This window comes from Eleutherodactylus coqui, chromosome 6 (genome assembly GCF_035609145.1).
Source record: "Eleutherodactylus coqui strain aEleCoq1 chromosome 6, aEleCoq1.hap1, whole genome shotgun sequence".
In the NCBI taxonomy this organism is placed as follows: domain Eukaryota; kingdom Metazoa; phylum Chordata; class Amphibia; order Anura; family Eleutherodactylidae; genus Eleutherodactylus; species Eleutherodactylus coqui.
Genome location: NC_089842.1, coordinates 196,366,293 through 196,385,964, shown reverse-complemented (window position 1 = coordinate 196,385,964; position 19,672 = coordinate 196,366,293). Strand labels below are relative to the sequence as shown.

General features: G+C 46.8%; 1 protein-coding gene across 1 annotated transcript in view; it reads right to left on the bottom strand.

The window, feature by feature from the left end:
* Positions 1 to 3,010: 3,010 nt before the first annotated feature.
* PRKD1 (protein kinase D1) overlaps positions 3,011 to 19,672 on the bottom strand; it is a 125,693-nt gene continuing 109,031 nt past the window's right edge. The window contains exons 13-17 of the mRNA XM_066608576.1: positions 9,260 to 9,421; positions 9,081 to 9,179; positions 7,758 to 8,025; positions 7,040 to 7,125; positions 3,011 to 4,315 (exon numbers count right to left, since the gene is read on the bottom strand). Of these exons, the coding sequence (XP_066464673.1) occupies positions 4,112 to 4,315; positions 7,040 to 7,125; positions 7,758 to 8,025; positions 9,081 to 9,179; positions 9,260 to 9,421 (819 nt within the window). The 3' untranslated portion in view covers positions 3,011 to 4,111. The remainder of the gene's footprint in view (positions 4,316 to 7,039; positions 7,126 to 7,757; positions 8,026 to 9,080; positions 9,180 to 9,259; positions 9,422 to 19,672) is intronic.

Genomic DNA, 19,672 nt, shown 5'->3' with positions numbered 1-19,672 from the left:
GGGTAGCTTTGAATGCTGTGGAAGTCAAGGGTGCTAGTGTGGTTCATCTATGAGGTGCAGGGCAGTCCGCTGGATTGAAACATGGCATAATTAACAGATTGCAAGCCTGCATGATGCACTACACGTACCATGTGGACTGGCACCCTATAATGTGCTAAAATAGTACTAAGCAGCCACCCCCTCTCAGTATAAGGGCCCCTTCACACTAGCGATTGTGATACCGCCGTGGCAAAAATCGCAATTTTGTTCATAATATGTTTGAGTGTCAGTGATGCTTTGTCTTGCAAAAACATCGCTGCCACTTGTGATTTTCAAGCGTGTTTTTATCACGCAATTTTTTAAAATGAAAGTCAGTGGGACTTTCTAATGTTAAAACGCATCGCATAAAAAAATGCAAGTTTGTGCTTTGCCATGCATTAAAAAGGAGGCTCCATAGGGAAACCTGGGAGATTAAAAAAATAAATTAAAAAAAAAAGCAAAAACACAAATTGGGGGGACACGCCGCAATTTTTTTTCTCGCAACATCGCTTAAGTGAAAATATCGCAAATGTAAAGGAAACCATTGAAAATCATTGGTTTCATAGTTCTGCATTTTCACTTACATCGCACGATTTTATCGCTAGTGTGAAGGCGCCCTAAGGAAGGTTTGTGAGTGGTTGTTTATCAATACCTTACACCTATGTGAAACTTATTGAAATGGCTAATTAGTTCCAGATGTGTTCTTTTTCCAGCGGAATTACGCAGCGCATCACACATCTCCTAGCGCATTGTGCGCTCCCCATTTACTTCTATGGGGACCTTTGGTGTGCAAATATGCATGAAAATAAGAGCATGCTGCTGGAGTTTTTGTGCAACCACAATGCCGGATATCGTCACTACAGCATTGCGAGTGCCCTTTAAGACACTGTACAGGGATTAGATGCGGCTGTGTGTTGCAGCGAGGCCAGCTGGGTTCATTCACACATTCTGTCAAATCTTATATTTTTTGCTCATGATGCAATTCCCTTCAAAAGTGGTCCCAACGCATTTCCCTTCTAGTGTAGTCCAGAGGGTTCATCGGGGGACCTAAAAAGGAAAGTCCAAACAGTAACGCGCTCTTGCGCATACTCCTTCAATTGATGTGTGACACCATGATGGCAGACATCTGTTTGGACTTTGGTGATTTTTGTCCCCTGATGAAAACCTCTGGACTACAGTAGGGAAGGGGACACATTGGAACCATTCTATGAAGGTGTTTCATCTTTAACCATCTGCTTTTAAAGACATCTAGTCAGGAAGTATGTGTCTACGTAGCGTATAATAGACTATACACAGTGGGCAGCTATCATTCAGTGGGGACGCTTTTATCCCGAGTCCACTGCATACACTACCTGCGACCAAGCCCCCCACCCATACATTTACAGCAGGTGCTCCTTATGGGAAGTGATCTTCTGTGGGCAGCCGAGGACTGCAAGAAGCACATCAGAGCTCCGGAGAGCAGCGGGAGGGACCTGGACTGAGCCTGCTAGGTAATGGTTTCTTTTTTTAAGTAATGTAGCTGGGGCTTATTTTTGGGGTAGGGCTTATATTTCAAGTCTTCCTGAAAAATGAAGGAAGGGCTTATTTTCAGGATAGGCCTTATTTTCAGGGAGCAGGGTGTATCTCTCAATCTATAAGCTACAGTTGTGTGCCAGGAGCTGTATGTTATATGTGCCATCACCTCATTAACAGTATACTCCGTTCCCAGATGCACAATGAAAACCCATGCAGACCTGATCGGAACATAGAGTGTATAGGCTGAGGAGAAACTGCCTCATCATTCGACATTTCTGACTAATTTCCTATTGCTGTTACAGATATTTTCCCATGAAGAGTCCAAATAGATCAGCAGCCAGTGAAGCTGTGCACATTAGTATCTTACATTCTTCTCTCGTTAACCACCACCAGATTCTTTCAGTTTTCTTATGGTTGGATGCCAACTACTACAAGTACGCTTTCATTTTCCATCTGCAGTAAAACTTTCTCCTCTGAACCAAACAGTCCAGTGTGATGGATCTTGACAATATTTTCTCTCTGACAGCTCGGCTATCTCTACCAAAGCAGCTTTGTAAGAAGATGACAGTCTTATGATTATGCCGGGAAAGCAATAAAAAACATACTTGCTACAAACATACCTCTTAATGCTGCCCTTAAGAAGCTAAATGTCAATGCACATAAATGGTAATGAAACTGCATTCATTTTCATATCAGTTTCTAATTTGGCAAATCCTCGTACTTCGTCCCAACAAACCAACATGAAGCACAGCATCTTACTCACCCATAAAATGACTGACTGGAGTGATCGAAGGAGGTGGAACAACCCCGTAGTGGTGGATGTAGACTTAATATTAATTACTGGAGCCCCAAGCGGGGGTTCAATGAGGATCTATACCCAGATATTCGTGTAGAGGAGCAGCCAACAGCAGTTGTGCCTGTATGGACAGGACATGAAAACTATATAGAGACGTACAGATTGGCACAGACCTCCAAAAAGATTTATTAAAGAACCAGTTAGGTAGACCAAAAAATGTTTTATTGGACAAAATTAAAAACCAGTAAAAAAATGTATTTCGAGGACAAAGCCTCCTCCTCAGTTTGGCTGGGTGAAGATAGTTGTAAGAAGATGCTTTGGTCATGCATTGGGACTCGACAGGGAAGAAACCAGTGCTGCAGTGGATGCATAGGGAGATAGAGTCAACCTGCAAGAGAAGATGCCCATCGATTGCAGCATGTAAGGGGTTGACAGCGGGGATCGGTGTTCTTATCGATCCTCGCTGTTGCAGTGGGAGGCTGGCTATCAGTCACAGTTGGCTCACGTCTGAGCATGCAACATCCACAGGATGCAAGTTTACACCCTATTGGGTTAACTAACACCCTGCCAGGATGTAAACTTGCTTCTCGTAGCGTTAAGGTGAGAAAAAAAAGAGACAGCACACACATCAGCAGGGAGAACAATGTTGAGAAAACGGCTCACCAGGGAACACACAGGAAGTAGTAACACAGTATTTTGGTTTTATTCAGGATAGAAATGTAAGAATATAGTCTAAAATCTGCCAGAGGAGTATAATATGGAACATACTGAGAAAACTTGCTAAATACACTGTATTTGACCTTTAGAAAAAATATTAGTAACTTTTTAAAAACAATTAAGCAAAATTGAGAACAAAACCAAATCAGGGGGTAAGTGAGGCAGAGCTGAGAGAACCTCATGTAACTGCCCTGAAGAGAGCATTGGTCCTTGGTGAATCTAGTACAAACGATCCCTGCGCGCAGTACACAGAGCCTCCATACATGCATGTTCACAGCTCTGTACATGCTGCTCCAGGTTATGATATTCACTGGGCACTTCCTGTCATCCGCTGACCCCTGAAGAGTATGTCACCTTGCACGAATAAAAACTTTTAGGTCATCCTTCAAGCTACAAATTAAATAAAAACAGACACGTATCTCGAAACAAAAAACGGAATAAAAGACAGTCGTGACCAAGCAGATTAACCCCTGCGCCGACAACTGTGCCTGCAACACATCACGGAGTGATTAAGCATCTCGGTGGACTGCAACTTTGTTTTCCCAATACTAAAAATTACAGGATTGATTCCCTTTTGACCTCCCTCATAAGAAACTACTTCTCGATGACTTTACTTTAGATTACACATGATTAAGTGTAGGTTTGTGTAGGACTAACTTACACGTTACCCACACAATGTGTAATGGAACACATTCACCCTCCGGAAATGGAGCAAAACGTCTTACAGTTCTTATAATCGGAACAATGTAATGAATACGAATATAATAAAAGGATGGAATAGCTCCTACAATGCACAATCTGTCAAAAAAATAAAAATAATCCGGGTGTCCTTGGGACATATGGAGCGCCCCCTTCTACACTGCCCCAATGGAGTGTCTTCATTAGGCTCTTCGGAAAGGATTTAATATAAACAGGTTTGTGCTAGGGAAGCAGCCCAGAGGTATCGTGGAGTGAGGTGCACAACCAGATTGGACTGACGAATGTTGTACATTCTTAAATCCGTTCCCTATCATTTGTCTCTTTTAGCGGAGGAACAATCATTAAGTGAGACGTAGCTTGGAAGAGTCAGAGGATGCTGACCCTCTCGCCCAGAGCCCTCATCTCCGCATCTTCAGGTTCACTACATGCTGGGGGCAAAAGATGAGTGGGGTACTGGAGACAGTGTTCCCCGGCATAAGTCATCCAGCGCAGGTCATCGCTTTCATGGGTGATGTAGCGTTCCCCTATCTTGCACTCCAGTTCACGCAGATCTAGCCAAGTCTGATAATCCTAGATAAAGACATAAAAAATAAGGGGGAGTTACTTACGCAAGTCACATCTGTGGAAAAATCACTTCTCTTCTAACCCAATATTGTAGGACTGGAGTTTTACGAGTGGGATAACAAATCTTTTGAACATTGCGGCCAGCAAGTAGTTGCAGACGTCCCAATGTTAGACAAAATGTGATGCGGGCCGGAAGGGGTTGGAACTGGATCAGTGGGCCATCCTAAAGGTGAAGTAACTTCTATTTAGTAGCACTCAGCTTTACAAAATATTTTCTACTGCTTGAAACCCCTTTAAAAAGGGAATGTATCACCTATATTTTATAACAACTAAAACCAAATATTGGAACAAATTCCATTTCTTAAGACTTACTTTTGAATTGTAGATTTCTTTCTATTCTCTGTACATGATTATAGAGGCAGCCATGTTGTCCGAGCTGCAGTTAAAGGGCCACATCTTTCCATCACGTCACCCCTTACCCGTCACACTCTGGACATCTATATCTCTATATCTCTATATCTCTATATCTATCTATATATATAGCAGTCACTTCTGTGCAATGCTACCTCCTGTCTGATACTTATCAGACACCCTTGATGCTGACATTTCTCCCGACTTTCTATTTAACTATTTTGTGCCATGAATCCCATGATGCATGAGCGCATCATATGAGCAGCTAGAGCAAGTACCATCTCTGTCTGCAAGGAGGACACAGATTATCACTACTCTGTGTATTCACCTAAGTAAGCTGAGGACCATAAGTATACAGTGAGGAGGCTGAACCATCATCAGCAGTAACTGTTATAGGATGGTCTGCGTTCCTCTCTACAGAGCTTATGTGGTACGGTTCATTAAACAGGAATTATGCTGACTGAAAAACTGACATTATGAGAGGAACTTTGCCAATTATATCTCAAGTTGGTCAGAATGAGCTCACATGGCCCACCTGAGGAGAGGGACTCCAGGACAATTCTGGTAGAAAGGAATAACTAAACAAGGTAATACTAGTCAACATATATATTGGGGGAGTAGTTACACACTGTTTATTCAATTTCACTGGAGTGGCCCTTTAACAACATTCAAAGATAGCCTATTAGGCTGCTGTAAAGACTAAGGAGATAAATGGCCAGGAGTTGAAGCACTGACTTTTATGGAAAAGCTTTGTGGCCATGCTCTCTGACATGTGGAGAGGTCATTATGCAAGGAGAGGGAATAGATGAGCTGAGATTACTCCCTGTAATAAATGGTGGATTCTGTGTTATCTATATATAGGTGTCCCCTTTCATTGTAATACTGTATGTGAGAATGAGCTGACTGCTGAAAAGTTTTCTCTACACAACAGGAAGTATTAAGCCCGATTTACACAGGACGAGTGTCGGGCAAACGATGCCCTACACTCATCCCTGTGTTTCCGCGCTCCCATACAGGAGCTAGCAGACCAGGCTGGTTCATGGAGCGGCCAGCAGGGGGGCAGCGCAGTGCAGGAGTTTTTCTCTGCTCGTTCCCCCGACCCCCTCCACTCACATAACACAGCTGCCGTTTACTACTGAATAGCGGCTGTTTAAACCAGGTGTCCCCAACTCCAGTCCTCAGGGACCACCAACAGGTCATGTTTTCAGGATCTCCTATAGTAGGAACACCTGTGGCAATGTCTGAGGCACCGACAATAATTACATCCCCTGTGCAACACTGAGATCATCCTGAAAACATGACCTGTTGGTGGTCCAGGAGGACTGGAGTTTGGGAACACTGGTTTAAACTGCATGATGAGCTTCATCGCTGATCTTTCATGCTGCATAAACAATGAAGCTCATCGTGCAGTTTAAATAGCCGCCTTTCAGTAGTAAACGGCAGCTGTGTTATGTGAATGAAGGGGAGTGGGGGAGCGAGAGGAGAGATCTCCTGTACTGCCCTGCCCCCCTGCTGGCCGCTCTGTGAACCAGCCTGCTCTGCTAGCTCCCATGCCGGAGCACAGGAGCGCAGAGACACAGGGACGAGTGTCGGGCATCATTTAAATAGGGCTTAAGTCTTATTACTAGGCTTAGTGGTTAGTGTAAAAGCTGCAGGATTTTACAATTTTTAAAATAATGATTGTGACATTGAAACAAAGAAAAAATCTTAAAAAACATGTATAATATAAAAATGTGATTTATAAAAGGTGTCATCAGAAAATGACATATCCCTTTAAAGTGGTAGACAACTGAAATCCATATTCCAACCCTCCCTCTGATGTGCTGTTATAGGTTATGTAGGGAAAGCAGACCGCAGATCTTCGAAATCATTACACAATGACAACTGAAATGTAAGCATATCGGTTCATATCATATATTTCGCTAAATACAATTTTCCCACCAAAACAGGAGATGACATATCTCTGTGATGACATCACTACGTGGATCTGTGAAGGTTCAACGTCTGAGCCCCTGATGATCACTAGAACAAACATGCCACTGCACAACACAGCTACTAGCACAGCATTGCAATGTAGCCCCATTCATTTGAAATGAACTGTGTTGTCACAAGTGATGGCATATCCTAATGTGGTGTGATGGGAAAAATGTTTAAACTTTGCCATTATCAAGCCAACAAACAGTCACATTGGTGGGAAATTGGCAGAAGCCATTTTCACATCAAATCCATCTGATGTGACTCTTACGGTGTGCATAATTACATACATATGGAGCTAATAAAACCCTCAGGTTGACATGTGAAATGTTGAAAACTGCTTACCTGTAACCAGGGGTGGTTGAGGGTTTTGTCCACACTGTAACGCTTCCTCATCTTCACTTGTAGGAGATTGTTAATGAGGTCAATGGCTAAAAAAGGACAAAAGGAGGTTTAGTGAAGAAACCGTAACATAGGGTCGATCATATATCCATTTATCCAGTAAAAATCTTTATTCCCGATGAGGTCCCTCACGTTTTCTGTAGTGTTTGGCAACAAATAGAAGTAGTATTACTGTGACACATCCGATTTTACTTTTTCACAAAAATACTGCTTCTCTTCCATACACCAGATGAGTACAGAAAAAGGATCAGGAAGACCCCTAAAATCAGAGTTAATGGACAACTCTGTCCCACATCAGAACTTAAAAGGCAAAAGTCAAAAAAATGTATCTATTTGCTTGCTGAACTGACAAAATGAAATAAAAGTGGTGTCTCAATCCAAAATAGAACTACTGAAATGTAACTGGGTATTTCCATACAGTGACTTCATATCAGTAAGCGCCACGGCCCTTTAACCATTTTCCCTTGCACAGCGCCACTTCTAGACATTCGGTGATCAGGTGCCATTGAGCAGGCATAGGCTGTGAAGTGGCCATAGCACTGACCTGGCGATTTGCCATCACTAGGGATCTGGCATCACTGTATGAGATGGGAAGACCCTTTCAATTTGTTAACGATTTCTGCATATCGGTGCGACACAAACAATATACTCCTGAACTCACCATCAGAAGAGGTCTCCCTCCAGGGATGTGGTGGGTACATGAAGGCTGCATTCTGAATTTGATCATGAATGTCTTCATCTTCATTAAAAGGAAAAGTCCCACTCAGACTGACATATATAATGACCCCAACAGACCACATATCCAATGAACGGTTGTAGCCCCGATTTCTCAACACTTCAGGAGCCAAATAGGCAGGGGTCCCGACGACTGAGCGGCGAAAAGATTTCTCTCCAATGATACGTGCAAATCCAAAATCGCAAAGCTTAACCTAAGATGTAAATAAAAGTATTAAAAAGTTGTTAGCAATCCGTATGAGTTCTTACACTGCATCAATACCCACTTTTTAATTTATTGCATCATGTAGTATAATACTTTCTAAATTTTCTTCCAATAAATGATTACACTAAAAGCTGCTTACACATGCGTTATATATCCATTGACGATAAGTTTCTGGAATTGTGCATTTCTATATGCAACCAGATCATCTCCTGCCATCACTTCCAGCTGGCTACATGGCCACAATCATCACTATAAGCCAAATGTAAGTGCACGTCCCATCACTGCAGCAGTCACACAGCATGTTCTGTCACAGTAGAAGGGATCAGACTGCCACTGACTGGTGTGCAACCTAGAGCCACAATGAGATTTTCCAGGACCGTCAGCACTTCCATAAAATAGAAGTACGTATTCCAAATAAAATCTCGATCATGTTCAGCAAAGTAGGTCAAGGGTAAATTCTACCCAGACTTGTATACATAAGCTATAAAATAAACCATGGTCTGTAATAAGCATCCATAGCAGCCTATGCAGTGATTAGATGAAATGACATCTGCTGTGTACAATTCCCTTTCCTCATATTAGGAGCAGAATGAACTGTATAGTTCCTGAAGGGCTGAATGATTATTAATCTGAAATTGATCCATTCCTTAGCCTCTGAAGACCCTTCATGTTCTACATGGATGAAAGTATATAGACACTAGCCACAAGATAGGGCATAACCTGCTGATCGGAGGAGGTCTCACCGCCGATCTTGAGAATGGGGGTCCTATTTTCTTTACCGAAGGGTTACTGCATCCCCTGCAAAGACTGAATGCAGCACTTTTAACTACAAATATACCCGAGCGGTGCTGCTCGGCTATTTCCGACAACCCCATTGGAACGAATGGAGAAGTGATTGCACATGCCCAGCCAGTGTTCCATTCACAATGACGTCAGAAGAAGAGAGACCCCTATCAATCTGCAAGTTATCTCCTATCCTGTGGATTGAGGACAACTTGCATTTGTGGTACACCCCTTTTAATCCTAAAGCTCCTTGTACATTACCTGAGGAAAGGGGTCCGCAGATGCCAGCAGCACATTCTCTGGTTTTAGGTCACAGTGGACAATATTTTTGAAGTGAAGGTGTCGCAGTGCTACTAAGATCTAAAATACAACAATACAGGTTAGGTTTCCTAGCATCCATTAGCATCTGCTTATATATGGCCCAAGGTACTAAGACTCACCTGGGTAACTAGGAATTTGGTGATCCGCTCGGGTAACCTTCCCTTTTCACTGGACAGGATCATCTCCAGCATATCCCCGTGCAGCTTCTCCATTACCACAAACACTCTTTCTGGAGTCTCAAACATGCACTCCAAGTTCACCACTCCTCGGTGATGCAGATTCTACAGACAAGACAGAAGAGTCATTCCAATTAATCCTTTCTATGCACTTCTTATACAGCTGTAAAATGTACGTGTTGTAAGACAGTCAATAATTGGCATTTATTTTGAAACAGACCATCACGTATAATACAGTGAGACCATATAGGGAGACCGGGAACCATGGAGGACACTGCACATTGTACAAGAAAGTGGGCGAAGGGAAACGTTCCAAGACAACAAAATTAAAAACATAAAAGATTTTGTCTGGTTTTGAAAACTCATACTTAAATGGCATATTAAGGATCAGCTAAGATATCCACACGGCTTCTTCGACTACTTGATGCACACTGTGGCATTACTCTGACACAATCCAGGCTGCTTTGATTGGCCAGTGCTGTCCATGTGAGCAGCAGTAGTGTCTTAGACTACTGATACATACTAATGTCTAAACACAATGTGCATCAGGTAGTCAGAAAAGCAGTGTGGCCATCTTTGTTTATCCAGCCTGGAAGGTCACTTAAAGGAATCTGTCACATCCCAGCCGCACCGAAGCACATAAAGTTATGGTGCTGTTAGGGGAGGTGACAGGGAGCCGAGTGATGTATTTTTTATACTCTCTCCACTCTCCCGAACCCACATGGTCACCTGGTGGGGTCCGCAGCCACTAGAAAACCTGACTCTCTTCAGATCGCTATACGTGGACTTCACCGGGTGACAGTGCAAGATCAAGAACACATCACACAGCTCATTGTCACCTCCATCTAATTAAGTTTATGGTGCCAGTTGGAGATAACAGGTTTCCTTTAAGCAGAGCCAAGAGCATCTACAAAGAGAACCAGCCATATGTATGAATTACACAGATAATCCCATTGGTGGCGCTGCAGGAAAATTGAACACCTGTTGTGAGGTTCCTACATAGATTACATGGGATCAGCAGGAAACATTGTGATTGTTATGTCTCCTGGCAACAAGTCATTGTATCATAGTGTCTAGGGCTGAAAGAAAACACACGTCCATCCAGTTCAGCCTATTATCTTGCAATGTTGATCCAGAGGAAGGCACCCCCCCCCCCCCCCCCCATAAGATAGAAGCCAATTTTCCTACTTTTAGGGAAAAAATTTCTTTCCGGCTCCAAATCCGGCAATCAGAATAATCCCTGCATCACCGACCCTTCTGAAGTAATTAGTGATCTAACATATATTGCTACACTCAAGAAAGGCGTCCAGGCCGCTCTTGCACTCTTTTAGTGAGCTCGCCATCACCACGTCCTCAGGCAGAGAGTTCCATAGTCTCACTGCTTACAGTAAAGAACCCTCTTCTATGTCGGTGTAGAAACCTTCTTTTCTCTAGACCAGGGGTCCCCAACTCCAGTCCTCAGGGACCACCAACAGGTCATGTTTTCAGGATATCCTATGGTAAGAACACCTGTGGCAATGTCTGAGGCACTGAAAATAATTACATCAGCTGTGCAATACTGAGGAAATCCTGAAAACATGACCTGTTGGCGGTCCCTGAGGACTGGAGTTGGGGAACACTGCTCTAGACGTAGAGGATGCCCCCCTGTTACAGTCACAGTCCAGGGTATAAATAGATAATGGGAGAGATCTCTGTACGGTATCCTAATATATGTATAGATAGTTATTTGGTTGCCCCTCAGCAGTCTTTGTTTAAACTAAAATAACCCCAATTTTGATAACCTCTGAGTATTGTAGTCTGCCCATTCCCTTTATTAATTTAGCTGCCCGCCTTTGTACCCGCTCAAGCTCTGATATGTCTTTCTTGAGTAGATTCCCCAAACTGTACTCCATATTCCATGTGGGGTCTGACCAGTGACTTGTAAAAAATTCTATAACATTCATATAATTACTGTTGCCACGGTAACCTTGACTCACGTCCCAAAAACGCTTCATCCGGCGGTGCTCTAGGTGCACCGAGCGGCTGTGGAGAAAATTAAAAACTGCACGCAGACTTCCTCCACTTCAATTCATGTTTAAAACTTATACCCTCGCCCTCTACCATGCCAAACAAGCTGCCTACTTCAAAGAAAAGAAAAATCGACAACATTCGAAAAGAAATCTCCAAAATCTGCATGGCTAGCCCCGATCCCAGTCTCCTCAGCACTGCATCCAGCACCCACTCACTTTCTATGTTAGAACCACTGACAGAGGATGAAGTCTCTAGGCTGCTTTCCGCTGCCCGCCCCACCACCTGCACAAGTGACCCTCTCCCCAGCTCTCATTACTCACCACCATCTGAAACCTCTCCCTAACCTCTGGCACCTTCCTCTCCTCATTCAAACACTCCATCATAACCCCTCTGCTTAAAAAACCAACCCTTGACCCGACCAATGCTGCCAACTACCGACCCGTCTGAAACCTCCCCTTCCTCTCCAAATTACTAGAACGCCTGGTCTACTCCCACCTCACACACTTTCTCTGTCAACTCACTCCTCAACCCCCTTCAGTCTGGTTTCCGCTCTCTACACTCGACCGAAACTGCCCTCACAAATGTATCAAATGACCTGATGACTGCAAAGTCGAGAGGTGATTACTCCCTACTAATCCTCCTTGACCTGTCTGCTGCATTTGACACTGTCGACCATGACCTCTTTCTCACTATGCTCCGCTCTATTGGTCTAAAGGACACTGCTCTCTCCTGGTTCTCCTCCTACCTCTTTGACCGCTCTTTCAGTGTCTCCTTTGCTGGTTCTATCTCCTCTCCACTTCCTCTCGCTGTTGGGTACCCCAGGGCTCTGTCCTTGGTCTCCTTCTCTTCTCTATCTATACAGCCCCAATTGGACAAACCATCCACAAATTCGGCCTGCAATACCATCTCTACGCTGATGACACCCAACTATACACCTCCTCTCGTGAGAGCTCTGAACCATTCTTCCAAAATATTACCGACCGTCTGTCTGCTGTCTCTAATACGATGTCCTCCATTTTTCTCATAATTAACCTCTCTAAAACTGACCTTCTCATCTTTCCGCCTTCCAACCGACCTCCCCTCAACATCTCTATTACAGTGTCTAGCACCATCATAACCCCCAGACAGCATGCCCGCTGCCTTGGGGTCACACAGGACTCTGACCTCTCCTTTACCCCCCAACATCCGATCTCTGGGCCAAACATGCCACATGCACCTCAGAAATATTGCTAAAATATGGCAATTCCTCACCATGGACACGCTAAAGACACTCATGATCACCCTCATCAACTCCCGATCGACTACTGCATCTTGCTATTCATCGACCTCCCCCGCACTAGACACTCCTCTCACCAATCCATACTAAATTCAACAGCTAGGCTTATTTTTCTATCCAGCCATTACTCAGACGCCTCTGCACTATGCCAGTCGCTGCATTAGCTACGCATCCACTGCAGAACTAAATTTAAACGTCTCAACCTCACCCACAAAGCCCTGCATGGTGCTGCGCCACCATACATTGCCTACCTCCTGTTCGTACACCACCCAGCCCGCTTGCTTCAATCCGCTAACACACTCAGACTAAACACCCCTCTAATACGAACCTCACATGCTTCCCTGCAGGACTTCACCAGAGGAGCACCCATCCTCTGGAACGCTCTACCCCAAGGCATTCGGACAATTCCCGATGCACAAACTTTCAGACGCGCCTTAAAAACGCACCTCTTCAGGGAGGCATACAAAATCTCCTGACCTAGACCCCCTGCCCCTCCCTATGGCACCCACACCTTTCACCCTCCCTATTACATACAACCTCTACCCCTGCAACTCCTCGGCTGATACTGTCAAAGCTGATACTGACATGGATATCACACAACTGAAAAAAGCAGTGCAAAACCGAAAAACATGGAGGAAGCTTAACTTTAGGGTCGTCGAGGGTCGGGAATGACTAACAACAACAAAATGATTCCCTTTAATACTTCTAAATGGGCAAATGTGACAAAAGTAACGAGCAAAATTATATTTCTCACATGCATCATAGGGATGCTGCAATGTGATTTCAATGGTGATATAATTAAAAGTACAGTTACATTGTAAAAGGGCTTGGTTCGGTGTAAATTAGTACGTGGAGTAGCCCTCAAAGTAACTCCATTTCTGACATAATTAAAGTTGGACAACAATGTAGGTGCAAACACCCATTAAGAATGAATGACAGTGGACTGTCTCATAAATGACGCATCATGTCACAAAGCAGATGTGGAAGCACCATTAAAAAGCAGTTCATTATGTATGGAAGTATTGTCATTGTTGGGCTGCTCTGACCCGTCTCTATTAGGGAAGTTTCATACACAACAGTTTTTGAAAAGAAAAAAAAAAAAAGAGATGTTTTTCATGTAAGGGATGACAGTCTGTGTGTACGGCGCTGCGGAATATGCATGTGCTGCATAAAATGAGTAAATTAAAAGAAATAAATGCAGATTGTTGAACCAATGACAGGAGTGGAAACAAACAGAATGTGAAAAAAAAAGCCAAAACTTTTTTTTCTTGCAGGATCCATTTCAGAGTTTGGCTAAAAAAAAACAACATAAGAAACTGCTGTGGGGATTTAAAAAGCAAAAAAAAACAAAAACATGCTGTGTGTGAAGCCAACCTTAAGGCCTCATGTTCACGGGGAAATTGGGGTCCGCACGGATTCTCCATGCAGAATCCCGCAGCTGGTCCCTCCTTTCCCGCAGACATGAGTCCAGAAAATCTATTATATTTACCTCTCCGGACGCTGTGAATCTCCCCTCCGTCACGGCCGGATCTTTTTTTCTTCGGCCCAGCGGATGTGCTCGTCACGCCGTCAGCGAGCCGCGTGCATACGCCATGCACTTTTTTCTTTGAACTCCTGCTTTCCTGCGGCACAGCACAAACAGATATTTTTGGTATAACTTACCGTAAAATTTCTTTCTCGTCACGTTCATTGGGGGCCACAGCCTAGACCATGGGATATAGCCACTGCCCTAGGAGGCGACACTAAGCAAAAAAAGTGTTAGCTCCTCCCCGCTGGCTATATCCCCCCTGCAGGCACTCAGCTAATTAGTCTGTCTGCAAGCAGTAGGTAGCCAGTGGGAGTACATTTATACATATTGTGTTATATACATACCAAACATAAATCTGGTGTAATTCTTTGCCACCAAAAAAATGACCGAAGAACAGAGAGTTCCGGCAACCGCCTAAATAATAAGGGGTGGGTGCTGTGGCCCCCAATGAACGTGACGAGAAAGAAATTTTACGGTAAGTTATACCAAAAATATCTGTTTCTCGTCCGTATCATTGGGGGCCACAGCCTAGACCATGGGACGTTCACAAGCAGTCCCGAAAAAAACATATACTGGGTGGGCACTGCACGTGCGGTCAAACGACTGCCGCCTGCAGGATTTTCCGTCCAAGAGCGGCATCGGATGATGCGGCTATATGGACTCTATAAAATTTCGAAAATGTATGCACGGACGTCCAGGTGGCTGCCTTGCACACCTGGAGGGCTGAGGCTCCATGACGGACTGCCCAGGAGGCCCCCACCGCCCGTGTGGAGTGGGCCGTAACCCGAAATGGTGGCGAGCGTCCCGAGGCTCGATATGCTTCCGTTATCAGGGACCTTATCCATTTTGATAGGGTGACTTTTGAGGCTGCTAGGCCCCTTCGAGTCCCCTCCGGAATAACGAAGAGGGAGTTGGTCTTGCGGAAATCCCTTGTTCTCTTCACATAGGTTCTCAGCGCCCTTACTACGTCCAGGTGGTGTAGTAGTTTTTCCTTTTTGTGTACTGGATTTGGACAAAAGGAGGGCAAAACGATTTCCTCATTAATATGAAACTGAGAGACTACTTATGGTAAAAACTCGGGTGATGGCCTTAGTACCACTTTGTCCTGGTGAAAGGCCATATATGGTGTTTGTATAGACAGTGCCGCTAGTTCCGAGACCCTTCGGATCGATGTGATGGCGACGAGGAATGCCACCTTCCAGGTTAGTAACCGCATCGGGATTTCCTTGAGCGGCTCAAACGGCTGGTCCGTAATAGTGTCTAACACGAGATTGAGCTCCCAAGTTTGGACCGGAGGCTTAAACGGGGGTGTTGTATGGGCAACTCCTTGCAGGAAAGTCCGTACTGCCATCCTGTTTGCAATTGGTCTTTGGAACAGTACCGTTAGTGCTGATACCTGGCCCCTCAGCGACCCTACCCTTAATCCTACTTCAAGGCCTGATTGTAGGAATGCAAGAATCCTGGACACCGAAAATTGCATTGGTTGTAAACGCCTCTCCTCGCACCAGATGAAGAAGCGCTTCCAGACTCTATAGTAGATTGCTGACGAGGCTGCTTTCCTGGCTCGTATCATTGTCTGGATGACATTCTCCGCATAACCCTTCCTTCTCAATACCTCGGTCTCAACGGCCAGGCCGTCAAATGTAGAAACCTGGAATCCGGGTGAACAAAAGGCCCCTGGGATAGCAGGTCTCTTCGCTCCGGAAGGTGCCACGGTGTGTCGTACAGCATCTCCATGATGGCCGCGTACCAGCTCCTTCTTGGCCAATTTGGTGCCACCAATATCGCTGGTCGCCCTTCCTGCTTGATTTTTCCCAGGATCCTCGGTATGAGCGGGATTGGCGGGAATACGTATAGGAGTTTGTACTCCCTCCACGGAATTGTCAGGGCATCGGTTGCCGCTGCCTGTGGGTCCCGGGCTCGGGACACAAATGGGTGTATCTTGCAGTTCAACCGTGACGCCATGAGGTCCACATCTGGTGTGCCCCATTTCCGGCATATCGTCTGAAAAATTTCTGGATGCAGGCCCCATTCGCCGGGATCTATCCTTTCCCGGCTTAGGTAATCCGCCATCCAGTTTTCTACTCCGGGGATGTACACCGCGGATATTGAGCTTAGATGCCTCTCTGCCCATGTCAGTATGGCTGCCACCTCGCTCATTACCGACGAGCTCCGTGTCCCACCTTGCCGGTTGATATAGGCCACCGCTGTGGTGTTGTCCGTCTGAATGCGTACGCTTTTTCTCTTGAGACTGGGCCTGAAGTGTTGGAGCGTCCGGTAGATAGCTCGCAGTTCTAGAATGTTTATGTGAAGCCTTGCCTCTCTTTGTGACCACTCTCCCTGAACCGATTGGTCCCTCAGTGTTCCGCCCCAACCCGAAAGGCTGGCGTCCGTCGTCACTACTGTCCATTGCCTGGGGCCCAACGGTCGCCCTGCCTGCAGTCTGCCAGGTCTCAGCCACCATTTCAGTGACCCTCGGACCTGAGGGGTTATCTGGATCTGCCGTTCCAGGGTCAGCCGGGACCCATCCCAGCGTGACAGTATCAGGTGTTGTAACATCCTTGATCGGAACTGAGCGAAGGGGATTGCCTCGAATGCTGCCACCATCTGGCCCAGGATAGCCATGCAGTATCTGATGGTCAGTGGTTTCCCCTGCCTTAGGGACCGGACGCCCTGCCGGAGCTTGTGTGCCTTTGCTTGAGGTAGCCGGATCCGGTGGAGGCTGGTGTCGAATATCATGCCCAGAAATTGCAAACGTTGTGTTGGTTTTAGGCATGACTTTTCGTGGTTCACTATCCAGCCGAATTCTTGTAGGGTTTTTATCGTGACGTTCAGGCTCCTGACGTTGTCGTCCAACGATGGTGCTTTTATTAGTATGTCGTCTAGGTATGGAATAGCTTCTATACCTTCCGCATGAACTAGCGCCATCACTGCTGCTAGTACCTTCGTGAAAACTCTTGGTGACGTAGACAGGCCGAATGGCAGTGCCGTAAACTGAAAGTGCCTTCCCTGTGTTTCGAAGCGGAGGAATTTCTGATGTGTTTCCCGGATTGGGATATGAAGGTAGGCGTCCTTGATATCTATCGAGGACAGAAATTCCCCCGGCTGCATGGATGTTATCACGGACTTGACTGACTCCATCCGGAAATGTTTTGTCCTGACGAATCGATTCAATCTCCTTAAGTCCAGGACCGGTCTCACTCTGCCATCCTTTTTGGGTACTAGGAAAAGGTTCGAGTAGAACCCCTGCCTCTCCTGGGCTCCTGGCACTGGTTTCACAACCCCTTGTGCTAGTAGGTTCTGTACTGCTTGTTGTAAGTTGGCTACCCCTTCCGGAGAGCACTCTGGACTTGCAGAAAAAATTCCGTGGGAGGGTTGTGAATTCGATTGAGTACCCGGATGTCACAATCTCCTGTACCCACTTGTCGTTCACGCGCCTCCCCCATATCTCCCAAAATTGGGAGAGTCTGCCCCCCACCCTGGTGACACTGGGTGGGGGCAGTGCCTCATGCCACGTTTTTTGGTCCCGCCATTTTTGATGTTCCGGGTCGTGGTCGCCACGTCTGTTTTGTTTTAAATGAGGGGCCCCTCTTTGACTCTGCAGGGGTTCTCGTAGAGTGGGACCACTGCCCCGCCCCTGGGCGGGATGGAAAGCGCCGAAAGGGCCTAAAGAACGGCTTCTTTCTTAATGGGGCCTTCTCCTTCCTTGCCGCCATTTGCGGTAGTGACGTGCTCTTGCCGCCTGTGGCATCCTTTATCATGACATCCAGTTTGGGGCCGAATAGTCTGTCCCCTTCAAACGGCAATTTCGTTAGCGCTATTTTGGACGCTGTATCCGCTGACCAGCTCTTCAGCCAGAGTGTTCTCCTTGTCGCTACCGATGCGGCGGACGCCCGGGCCACAAATTTGGCTGCGTCAAGCTGAGCTGTGCATACAAACTTATTTGCCTGTATGATATTATCTGTCAGCTCGAGCAACTCGCTTGGTGGAGCGCCTGCTATGATGTCTTTCCGTAATTGTTTGGCCCAGGCTGTGGACGCCTTACTGACCCATGCAGCCGCAAATATCGGTTGCAAGGCTGTGCCTGTGGCTTGAAACACTGTTTTTGCCAAGGTGTCCAGCTTCCTGTCTTGCGGGTTCGCTAGCGTCGCTACTTCGGCTGTTGGCAATGCTGTGCTCTTAGCTAGTCGTGACACGGGTGGGTCGACTACTGGAGGTACCGCCCAACTCTTTTTCAAGCCCCCTGGGAACGGGTAAGTAATTTCCCAAGTCTTCCCGGGTTGCCTGAATTTTTTATCCGGGTTCTGCCACTCCTTGTTAAGGGCTTCCGAGAAATCCGGGTGGTCCGGAAAGACCTGTCGTGATTTCCTCTGTCGTCTAAACGACACCGTGGACGGGGCCGTTTCTACTGTTTCTTCCGTAACCTGGAGGGTTTCCCTTACGGATATCACCAGGCTGTCCATTAGGCTGGCTAGGCGTGACACTTGCTCTTCGTCTAATTCAGACATTGACGAGGCATCAGAGCGGTCGTAGTCTTCCGACCCACTGCCCTCACCTGCCGTTTGTGCCGTGTCATGGGATGCCCGAGAGCACGACGCTCGTGGGGACTCATGGTGAGCCCGTGCCTGTCTTGTAGAATATCGGGATCGCGACGAGTGCCGTGATCTATGATACGTATGCACAGATTCTCTGGCGCCGTGGGAGCCGCGAGAGTCCCCGGACCGCCTGGACCTGGGGGACCTACCTGACCTCCCGGTGCGCCGTGACCTCCGGGGGGAGTCCTCGCTACTGCGGGACCTCCTCCTCTTGCGTGTCCTCCCTTGTGCGTATTCCGAGGAGGACGCGTCGGAGCTAAGCTCTAACCGGCGTAAAATTGCCGCAGAGGATGAGGCCAGGCCGGAAACGGCAGCAGCCAGGGACCTTGCCCATTGGGGCTCGGGCCCTGGCTCCACAGGGGCGGCGGGGGGCACCGGAGTCCCTGGGGGAGCGCGTGCCGTGGTGCATCCCGCGCAGCGGGGGTCGGTTTGACCGTACGCAAATTTAACGCTGCATGTAGAGCAAGCGTAGTGCTTCACCCTCCCCTTGGCCGGGCTGGAACCCTCTGATCTGGGGTCAGACATGGTAACACAACACAATTTGCAACTGGTGGGTACCGTTTACAGGAATGCCTGCAGGGGGGGGAGGGGAGGGCGAGGGGAGAACACCGCAAAGTGCCGCCTTGGGCAAGGCTTACCCGGTCTGGCAGCTGTTTGTGCGGTTCCCCCGGTCCAGCTGGAGCCTCTGGTCCTGACGTTTGAATGTTGTCGGGAGTCGACGCGGGTACACACACACGACCTCGTAGCGTTGGTGACCCGGCAGGCGTTGTGGCAGGGACTTGCTGCGGCGTTGTCACTGCTGCTGGTGCCCGAGACAGGAGGTGCTGCTGCTGTCCGGATGCTTCTCCACAGCAGAGGGACACTGCAGAGCCGGATGGCTGGATGGCTGCCGCTCAGAAGCGCTGCTGCCCCTCAGGCGGGCTGCCGCTCAGGCGGGCTGCCGCTCA